The sequence below is a fragment of the Gadus morhua genome, chromosome 8 (assembly GCF_902167405.1).
Source record: "Gadus morhua chromosome 8, gadMor3.0, whole genome shotgun sequence".
Lineage (NCBI taxonomy): Eukaryota > Metazoa > Chordata > Actinopteri > Gadiformes > Gadidae > Gadus > Gadus morhua.
In genome coordinates this window covers 18,084,922-18,096,253 of record NC_044055.1, presented here as the reverse complement: position 1 = coordinate 18,096,253, position 11,332 = coordinate 18,084,922, and the positions used below count along the sequence as shown (strand labels likewise).

General features: G+C 46.6%; 1 protein-coding gene across 3 annotated transcripts in view; it reads right to left on the bottom strand.

Annotated features, from left to right (window-relative positions):
• Positions 1 to 1,927, bottom strand: part of gpc1b (glypican 1b) — a 64,617-nt gene extending 62,690 nt beyond the window's left edge. Inside the window, exons 1-2 of one of the 3 annotated variants that reach the window (XM_030363694.1) lie at positions 1,864 to 1,927; positions 972 to 1,559 (exon numbers count right to left, since the gene is read on the bottom strand). In XM_030363694.1, coding sequence (XP_030219554.1) covers positions 972 to 1,128 — 157 coding nt within the window. In that variant the 5' untranslated portion in view covers positions 1,129 to 1,559; positions 1,864 to 1,927. Of the gene's footprint in view, positions 1 to 971 lie in introns of all 3 variants that reach the window. The other 2 variants (XM_030363693.1, XM_030363692.1) reach the window with 2 other exon arrangements.
• Positions 1,928 to 11,332: the final 9,405 nt, after the last annotated feature.

The window sequence follows — 11,332 nt, the reverse complement described above, 5'->3', positions numbered from 1 at the left end:
ATATAGGAAATGTTAGGACATATATTTAGCTACCAAGTTATTAACATTACCATACAGAATATGACATAATAATAATATTCTGATTAATTCTATATCTAAGTGAAAATCAAACACAACAGAAACATAAAACACATATGGTGCATGAGATAACGTTCAAGATGCTATGCCTATGCGTCATGCTTGTACAGTAACTGTCCAGTACAGCCAACGCACAAAAGACTGTGTGTGTGTGTGTGTGTGTGTGTGTGTGTGTGTGTGTGTGTGTGTGTGTGTGTGTGTGTGTGTGTGTGTGTGTGTGTGTGTGTGTGTGTGTGTGTGTGTGTGTGTGTGTGTGTGCGTGCGTGCGTGCGTGTGTGTGTGTGTGTGTGTGTGTGTGTGTGCGTGCGCGACAGCAGCAGAAAGCCACACATGTAATCCTGTGAACAGCACACGGGCTTGTGACCGTGTCAATGAGAAGAGGTCCGGGACACCAAACCATGACCGTGTGCAACATCATATCTGCGCGGTTACGACATGCGGTCAAATGACCTACTGGTAATTTCAAGGAACAAGTCCTTGGAAACAGAGGAGGCACTGAACGGCTGGGTAAAGAGGACGGGTTGTTTAAGGTGCTTAGGAGCAGGATAGGGTTAAATAAACTAAAATGTGAAGGTTTTACCGGATTGATATAGCCTAGGCCTAGTTGCAGCCTACAACAAAGAAAACCGTGTACCTGTTTGTCAGACACGCATTTAGCGGTACATGCACCCTGTAACCCCACACATGGAGATCCGTGACATTGAGCAGAGGACACAAAGTGCGATCAACACAAAGCGCACAAAAAATAATGAACTCCATCTATTGAGAAGGCCCTATAAACTTCAAAAAACGAACCACGATTGTGTACCAGGCGAGACTACAGGTGCGACATAAGGGGCAGGTTATAGTGGACCAGCCATTAGGAAGACCTTCGGGGCAACTTCACAGCTCACCTGATATCTCCGACTGGGGGACATCGTCCAGATGAAATCCTTTCCCGCTGTAAAAATGTCTGATATCCGAGCAGCTGCGGGCTTTGCCGATGCCTCTGTCCCCAGACGCCGTCAATAAGCACAACATCCCAGTTGCGATGAAGAAGAAGGAATCCATCCCGGACAGATGTGGAGCGTGGATCAGCTGTCAACCGGTCAAGTGGAAATCCTAAGTGAAGGGGTCGATCGTAAAGTCCTGATTATCTGTTAGGGAGGAGGGGGTCCCTCCTGTTCTGTTCCGCTCCCGAAGCTAGAGTAGCTTTGTTTAAAGAGTCGTTGAGGATCCTTTACAAGATGTTGTTTTATTGTTTTGTACGTTCTCGGTGTGTCTCGTACTACCCCGCTCTGAGCGCGCGTGTGTGTGTGTGTGTGGAGCGGAGGTCCCGTGTCTGTTCCGCTGAGCTCACAACAGGCTGCACGGCCGGACTCTGGTCCCGAGCGACTTGGATCACGCTGCTTCGCCGGCCGGTTCACCGATTCCCCCCCCCCCAACGCGTCAGGGACTCAGCCCCCAACAGTTGTCAACGTTCAATATTTCCGCCTCACACCCTAAAAGCAAAGGAACGACACGTTAAGGGTGAGATTCGTTGAAGCACCTCACAAAAGAGTAAGTATAACTCAAAGCATGCAGAAAATAGCGCCAGCTCCTGTTCTGACGCCGTGCGGTGGAGAATATAGCTCTGTGGCGTGCCTACCCCGCAGTGACAAGTCCGTGGGATCCGTGCTCACAAGGGTTCTGCTCAAAAGAGTGTGTGCAACTGAGTGTGTGTGTGTGTGTGTGTGTGTGTGTTGTTCCCCCCCTCCTCAGCTCCTTGGCTACGGCTGGTTCAGGTTGACACGAAGCGCTGCTCACCAGTGCTGCTGTCCCTCTGCTGCTTGGTGAAATGGGGAGGAGGCAGAGGGAGAGATACAGATGGGTAGAGCAGGGTAGCAGAGAGGAAGGAGGGAGCTCAGAGAGAGAGCGCGGGGGGGGAGAAAGGGGGGGGGGGGAGAGAGAGAGAGAGAGAGAAAGAGAGAGAGGGGGGGAAGAGAGAGAGAGAGAGGGGGGGAAGAGAGAGAGAGCGAGGAGGGGAATAGAGAGAGAGAGAGAGAGAGAGAGAGAGAGAGAGAGAGAGAGAGAGAGAGAGAGAGAGAGAGAGAGAGAGAGAGAGAGAGAGAGAGAGAGAGAGAGAGAGAGAGAGAGAGGGGGGGGGGGGGGGGGGGGGGGGGTTATATTTCAGAGGAGGTTAAATTAGTATCTTATTGATATTTTTGTACACAAATAGGCCTACATTCTTTTTTTGTGCGGTTAAGTTTAGCTACCGTATCTCCAGGAATGTCATTGCAATTCCTGCGAAGTGTTTATTTCATAGGATTCGCTGGAACAACTTCCAGACAGTTAAATGGAAATGGGTGGAAAATATTTATGGAATTTTAAATATAGGCGGCAGCGTAGCAGGGGCATATTTCAGCGTTTCATGTTGGCCGGACAGTGAACTAATGCATTATCTGGTCTGACGATTTCATCACACTGTTCCAGATGTCACAGGTGGACTGTGGGCGTGTCTTCCGCCTCCCAGCCCCGCCCACCAACACTAGTCAACGTCAACAGGGCTTTTAATCTTCACCATGATTTAGAAGGGGAACACGTTTTGACCTGCCCCAGTGGCGTTGACAGTTAACCCTCCCCCGGTGAACTTCATTAACTTTAATCACAACATTAGCCTAATGATGTCACCATTAAACTTTTTGTTGACACTAAGCTTTACAACATGAAGTAAATCTCTACTGTGTAATCGCTTACATGAAACCTTTACAAATCTTTCACTTTTTTCTCCTTTTACAATGTCTTAATCACACACACACACACACACACACACACACACACACACACACACACACACACACACACACACACACACACACACACACACACACACACACACACACACACACACACACACAGTAGTCTAGTGTGTGTTTCTTTCACGAAATAAATAGGGGGAGGTGGAAGGAGTAAAAACTTTAAGAATCAAAGCGGGTAAACACTTGAACTAGAATCCCCGAATAAATACATACAACAGGATGAATATTATCACACGTATAACCCAGACAGTTAGCAAAATAACTGCAAACAGGGGCGGAAACTAGGGAACTAGGGAACCGACAGCGATACATTGATGCACTTCTTATGACAAATGTACTTATTGTAAGTCGCTTTGGATAAAAGCGTCTGCTAAATCCCCTAAATGTAAATGTAACTTTTAAATGAAATGGAACACAAGTGAATACAATAAGTAATCAACAGAGGGGACACACATTTTAACAACAATGGCACTGGATAAACAAGTGCATGAGTTGGGGCAAAATTGGGAGACACACACGCACAAACACACCCACACATAAGCACACACACACACACACATACCCACACACACACACACAAACACACACACACACACTTCCATACACAGACAAACACATCATGAAAACACACATGTACATACAAACACACTTGCCCATGCACGCAGAACACTCATTCTCACATGAATTCTCACACACACACACACACACACACACACACACACACACACACACACACACACACACACACACACACACACACACACACACACACACACACACACACACACACACACACACACACACGCACACACACATACACACACATGTACACACACACACTTAAACACACAAACAAAAACAAACGCCAACACATATAGACAGTGCAGAACTGCAATTTTGTCTTTCATTCAAAAAATAAAACGACATTCACACATTCTTCATTTTATCGTGTCCATTCTACATTTATCGTACCTTTACACTCGTCAACTCAAAACAGCGGTAAAAAATATATAGAATGCTGATGCCAGCTTTGCACCGTATCATTTTCTCCAGGCTGCGATATGCGATACTATACAACAGGCAGTATTCCTACATGAGGAATATTTCTCACTTGTTTTTTTGTCACGTCGTAGCAAGGGGAACCGCTATAAGAGTGTGTTTGATGGTGTCACTCCTCGGGGAGATGCCTTGGCATTTCAAAAAGCGCTGGGAGAGGAAAATGCCACACGACATCATCACAGTGACAAACAGAAACAGGACTGGTGCTGTCCTGTTAGAACCGGCCATGGCCAGAGAGACAGCTAGAGAGAGAGGGACATAGAGAGAGAGAGAGAGAGACAGAGAGACAGAGAGGGACAGAGAGAGAGAGATAGAGCGAGTGAGAGGGGGGGGGAAAGAGAGGGAGAGAGAGAGAGAGAGAGAGAGAGAGAGAGAGAGAGAGAGAGAGAGAGAGAGAGAGAGAGCTACACACAGAATAAGGGAGAGAAATAGGGAGAGCTACACACATCGTTAGGGAGAGAGAAAGACAGAAAAAGGAAAGGTAGAATGGAGAGAAGGTGAGATGGAGAGAGAGACGGAGAGAGATCAGAGAGACAGTTACTAAGACAAATTCACACGTATAGAGAGAGATAGATAAAAAGAGAGGTACATAGACAAGCAGACAGAGAGCTTAACACATAAATAGATGCATTTAGACAGAAAGGGAGCGAAAAACAGACAAAGTGAGAAGAAAAGAGGTGAGCTTGAGAAGAAGAGACAGGGAGAGAAACATTATCATTGGTGATCATTCATCTACCTTTGTATCTTTTCATCTAGGGAGGCGGACATTTCTGAATTAATTTGGCAATGCTCTCTAATTAGTTCCCCCCCAAGTTGATAGCTATAGAGCGTCTAAACAGCGGACTTCAAATCAGGTAACACAAGCTGACAATTCGCTACATAAGAGCCCAGTGTTCCGTCTCTGTAATTGCCTACTGATCAGCTCCCAGTTTTTAGATGTTAAGAACATTTAATGCTTGTGCCTGCTGACTGTAAATGTTGAAATAAGCAAATGTTACACTTAAACAGTTTGCTGAGATCAAGGGAAGCAAGCTTATTTTCCATGCAGCCCAACCAAACCACTGTTTTTCTGCATGGTCTTTTTGGTCTACTTTCTCTTGCTGTGAAGTGTAACACATGTGGCGGGTTAGTTAAGTCTTAAAATGCCACTGCCTGTGTCTTATGTCTTTGACCTTTTTTTTATTTCCTTCCTCCTTTTTTTAAGTGTGTGTATGTGTGTGTGTGTGTGTGTGTGTGTGTGTGTGTGTGTGTGTGTGTGTGTGTGTGTGTGTGTGTGTGTGTGTGTGTGTGTGTGTGTGTGTGTGTGTGTGTGTGTGTGTGTGTATGCATATTCAACAGTTTGTGTAGGTATATGTCTTGGTGCAAATGTCTGGGTCAATGTGTCCAAAGATCTTGTCTCTTTTTGTGTGTATGTGCGTGTGTGTGTGTGTGTTTTTGTGTGCCAACGCCCAAGTATTTGTGTTTGCGTTACCATATGCATGTGTATGTGTGTGTGAGTGTGTGTGTAAATACAGTACTGTTTGTGTGCGTGTATAATCCATAATTATTCATAATCCTTCATGTGTCTGCCATGGTCCAACATGGGGCCATAGGTCGGTCAGGCAGTATTCTAAGTCAGAGTGTCTGAATTGGCCCTGAACTGTCTGTGCTGCGCTGGGGATGGTGTAATTAAGGCGTAGTAAAGCCGGCACGGCACAGGTTTTCTCCGGGGCTGGCTGCATTGAAGTTTTATTGGCTTTGACCATGAAAGGTCTCCTAATGAGGACCAGGACACTGGGAGACGACAGGGGGAAGAGCGGGAGAGAGGAGGGCTGGGTCGGACGGGGGACGCAACACGTTAACCAAGGGGGACGGGGGAGAGGGGGGGAATGGGGGAGAAGGGGGGAACGAGGGGAGAGGGATGGATGAGAGGTGGATGGGGGGTTGAGGTTGGAGGGTGGATGGGGGGTTTAAAGTGAGCTGACGTCACCAGCTTAATGTGGGTGTGCATCCGTTTGTTTGTGTGTGCGTGTTGAGTGTAAAATTGTGTGTGTGTGTGTGTGTGTGTGTGTGTGTGTGTGTGTGTGTGTGTGTGTGTGTGTGTGTGTGTGTGTGTGTGTGTGTGTGTGTGTACCGCATGCGTGTGTGTGTGTGTGTGTTTGTGTGTGCGTGCATGTGCAGTAATTACGGGATAGTCATCTTCAGGGGCAAGCTTTCTGGGTTGGTGTGGGAGGTAGGGGGAGATGACACTGTAACTGCCCAAATGCTGCTCAACACAGTTGTTGGGCCGTACTCCGTAACGCCATAACACTCTCACCCAGATGGTGAGGGTCCTGAGGGGTACTGTGGGGGCTGGTGAAGGCACAGAGGCCTGCAGATGCACACAGGTGTTTGTGTGTCTCTTTGTGAGTGAATATGTGTGTATGTGTGTTTGTGTGTATGTGTGTGTTTGTGAGTGCGTGATTGTGTGTGTGTGTGTGTGTGTGTGTGTGTGTGTGTGTGTGTGTGTGTGTGTGTGTGTGTGCGTGTGTGTGTGTGTGTGTGTGTGTGTGTGTGTGTCGCTGTGTTTGTGTGTGTGGGTGTGTGCATTTGTGCATTTGTTTATGTGTGTGTGTGTGTGTGTGTGTGTTTCTGTGTGAGTGTGTGCGTGTGTGTGAGTGCATGTGTGTGGGTAGGTGCGTATTCGTTTGCATGTGTGTGTGTGTGTGTGCATGCGTATGCAAAAAGCAATCTCTTATTGAGATTGTTATTGAGATTACTGTTTTGAAGGTCATTTAACAGATTGAACGAATTCTACCCTCCATGCTGCGTCAACGACACTTACAGTATAGGATATATATACATAGTGTATAAAGCCTGTTGTGCACCCACATTCACACACACAGCCTACCCGTGTGTGCACACACCAACCCACACACGGTCACACATGTATAAACAGAGCCCCGTAGATCCTAGAGAAATCAGCTATGGAACAGCGGTCAATTTACAAGCTTTCAGTGTGCCGGTCTACAGCTGAGCCTTAATGGCGTTGCTTTGCAAACACAAATGTGCTGCTTTGACAGATTTAATCAGCCTCAGAATAAGATCACAAATGTCCTTCCTCTCCAGAGGAGCCAGCCTCTCGTCTTAGGCTCATGCAGATAGCATTGATTCTGTCCCCTCAACACGCTTTATGCCCGCCATTAGACCGAATTCAGTACATTCACAACCGTGTTTCAGCGGGTACACATTACTCACTCACGGTATCTCGCTTCTGCCTTTTCTCTCATCTCCCTTTCATCGTGGATTCCATTTACTCTCCCTTTTTATCTCTCCATCTCTCTCTGTCGTTCACTGTCCTCTGTCGATCTCTCGCGTTCGTTCGACATTCACCCAAAACGCTTGCCTTTATCACCCCTCTCACTCACTCCTCCACGGTGAGACGTTATCCAAGGGCTTGTGGCTGCACTCAGGACGGCTCACACAACACAACGAAACAACAGAAACATTGTTGTTTTCTGCTCTACTTGCGTCGGGCCCTCTTCCAGCTTGTTTTCTCTCTTGCACTGCAGCATCATCCCTTGATCACGTATGCCGGGCGTCTGTCTCTCCCTCCTTGTTCAAACACAGGCTCCCGCAAACACCAGCCAGCAGACGAGCAGGCTCACCCCAGCACTCCCACGCAGCCACCTTCCCCTCCCTCCTCGGCCCGGAGGAGACAAGAGGCTGACAAATGGTGTGGAAATGTTGATGACACGGGAAGAAAAGAAGAAAAAAGGTAACAAGGCAGGATGTATGGGGTGAGACGGAAAAAAGGCGGGAGGCAGGGAGCGAGAAAAATGGGGGGGGAAACGATAACGATGAAATATAAGAAGAAAGAAGCGGGAAGGAAGAGTAGGGAGGGAGGGAGAGGGAGAGCACCACATCAGGAGAGAACTGGGTTAGGGAAAACTAAGGAGGGAAAGCTGAAGGAATAAATGTACCTCCCATACAATGAAAAGGAAAGAAAAGAAAATGCTCAAACTTAATGGAGATGAACCAGAAGCCAACAAATTGAGTTCCTAGAAGGCTCCCAGGGGTTGTCTTTTTTGGCAGCCATTATTGCGGATGTGATACACCCCCCGCGGTGAGCTGGGATATTTCCTTGTCTCCCCCTGCCAGTCCACTGGCACCGCTTCTGTTTGGTAATTACTACTTCGGGCGCATTCCAATCTTCTCCCATTGTGGACCCTCAAGTGCAGATTTTTCTCTTCTCTGTCTTTTTACTTTTCTTCAACGTCGGGCATGGATCTAGTTTTAATAGAATGTAGTGTAACACGGGTATTGTCTACTTGAGTTTGATTAATGACATTTAAATGTATGGTTTTTCCATATCCGTGCATGTCCAGCAGCCTGTGCGTCGCGGCGGCGCGCTGCGCGCTGACTTCATCCACCAGGAGCTGAACCGTGGCGGATCAGTCGCCCTTTGTTCAATCAGCTTGTTCAGTCGGCCCTCGCACGGAGCCACATTTAAAATGGGACTTCCGACATGCGTCACTGGCGTCAGAGAAAATACGGAGGAAGCGTATTGTGTCTTTTATTAATGTAGTTCAAAGGAAATAGTTTAAATCTGCCTGCACCGTTTCACCATCGCATTTGGTTCATTTTGAGTTCCCCCGTGCATGTGTCAATGACAATGTCAAAGAAGGGGGGGAGCTGACTTTGTATCGGTCAATTGTTAGATGGTTCAGATGGTGAAGGCAGTCCAAGGACAGCGACCAGCCCCCCCCCCCGTTGAAGACGACGGGTGGTGTCTCTGTGTGGTTCCCAGCCCCTCTAAAGATCTACCCTTCATTATTCTACCACCGCCACTGCGACTATCCACACAGAGCTCCAGAGCTCCCAACACCACCCCCCTCCCCCTGTACTCTGTGCTCTCTTTCCCATCAGCCCCACAGACCGCCACCGCCAATCCACCACCACCTTGTGTCCACTCATTTTTCAATTTTAACGAGCGAGATTGCATTAGACGAGTCACACGCACACGCAGATATGCACACGCACACATGGTGCCGAGGTCCAGCACGGTTTTGATTTCAACCTTGGAATGAGCTGAACAAAACCTCCTGGTGCTCCGGAGCACCCGATTGGCCCGATCGCTGGTACCCATGAAGTAATCCATTGTTTACCTTTGCTCTTGAGCCATTCCGCTGGTGTCCAGATTCCATTCTCCATCAGTTCCAGATAAGGGTCAGGACTTTCTCTGGCTTTTTCTTGCTCTTACATTTTTTACAGCGGAATATTCGCTGCATGCTCGCTGTCCTATAGCCTCAGGAAGAAAAAAATAAACAGAGACACGACTGGGATGGGTTAACAACATAGTCTGGGGCTACGTTTAGCTGGATAAAAAGCCATTCTACTGATATTAGTGATGTGAGAAGTGGAATGGCACCCATGGGAGCACTCACGTTCATAACCTACTTTCTTTTCTCATGGGCAATGATTAAGCCTAGATTTAGACCACTATCTTGTTTTCGTGTTACTCAAAGATTCAGGTCATGTCAGACCACTAGCGTGTGAACTTATGAACTGACTTGTATGCAGCCCATTTGAATCTGAATTGAGACTGTAGGCACTGGATTGGAAGTTTTATCCAGGATCATTAAAGCATTTAAACTATCATCAGCATTTAAAAAAGATGGCATGCTACCATTCTTTCATGAGGTTCACCATTTTATCGAAACGCAATAAGTGGCTATAGAATTATATGTTTTCCTTCTGCTGGAATGTGAATCGGAAACTTCCATTGGGTGATTTTTCCAAACGTGCTTTGATCGACATGCAGCCCGAGTAGTTGGCATAGTTTCACCAAACTCACCCCCCCCCCCCCCCCCCTCTCTATGGCTCTGTCCATCCAGAGCGATGCAGCTAATATGGGGAAATCGCCATTTACATGGATTGGCAACCTCAGCGTTCCTCCGTGCACGCCGTTGTGAGCGCGACTATAAAACAAATCGACGCGGTAAATCTGTCAGATGGGGAAACAAGTCTTTCTTCTGGTAGGGTTTCAAATGAAGCTGTAATGCAGCGCCTCCATTTCCTTCAAGAGGGGGGTTGGGAGAGCAAGAGAGAGAAAGCGAGAGAGAAAGAAAGATACAGAGGGTGTGAGAGAGAACGTGCCGCATACCTCTCTCTCATTGATTTACTGTACAGGGCCTACTTGCCTGGAACGTCATTTTAGACCAATAAATGCAACAAAGTGCTTGTAGTTGGGATGTGAAATTACAGACAAGATACTTTATGCCTCTCGCATTCTGTCTTTTTATTGGCTCAGTGTGGATGGAAAGAGCTTGTTATTCCACTCCTACAGAGGGAAAATGACAATAGGTTCGACATTAACATCTCGTCAGAAAACCAGACCCCATACCGAAATCAACACTCGGCTTACGTCCTGGTCATAAATCATTTAGTTTGGAGATTTTTTACACGTAGAAGACGAAACACCCGGTAATGAGGACATATAAGATGATGCCTTTCGATTAGATCTTTTTCAAGGGCTCACTAGCTGTGTCCGGACCAGGGTTTAATGAAGGAGCCAGTGACTCGGTGAACTTGTAGCCTGTTAAACTAAATGAGCTTACGGTTTGAGCCCGTACATATGTTACCATAAAGCCAACACATGGCATTTATCAACATCCTCAAAGGTAATTGATCTCTCTTTTCCTCCCTTGAAGTGACACTTGTTTGTGTTTATATGGATTTTTTTTATATTTACGAATGTAGGTTTAAGGTGTTACTTGAGAAGTTGTGCTTAAGGGGGCTTATTGGATGGACAGTTGGCAGGAACCTCATATATCATTGACTTCGAATTATGATGGGAAGTTCAATTGGGGTGTGGTAAATATATGTATTTATGTGCATGCGTGTGTGTTTTGCGGAAGTCGTACATCAAAACTTCCCTTGGATTCAAGTCATCCAGACGTCCTCATTAGCCCTGTTATTTCCACTGCCACTATATATGTTAATGTGTCTTGGTTTAACATAGCGATTCCACTCTTGCCTATACTAATTACCCAATGCATGTTCTTTATGAGTGATTTTATCGCTGTTGTGTATAGGACGTGTGTCATTTTAGACCGTCAAGGTGTTTACCACCTCGCCAAATTATGCAATAACGCTTTGTTTTCACTTGTTTCCGTACGGGCTGCTTCCACTGATTGAAAATGAACATATAAGGTTTACAGAAACATTGTACATGGGTGCCTACCTTACTGAAGTAAGTCAGGGAACGTTGTGTGGATGTGCAGGTGGTTTATCACTGTCTGTAAGGGGTAGGCAGGAAAGACATGGCTCTAAGGACCCAATTAAAAGACAGGTGAGTCATTGGCAGGTGTTTTCAATTACTGCTCACCTGCTCATTAGAAAAATGGCATTTGTTTGACCCAAGGGATCGAGCTTCCTGAGGAAAGCATTAGATCACA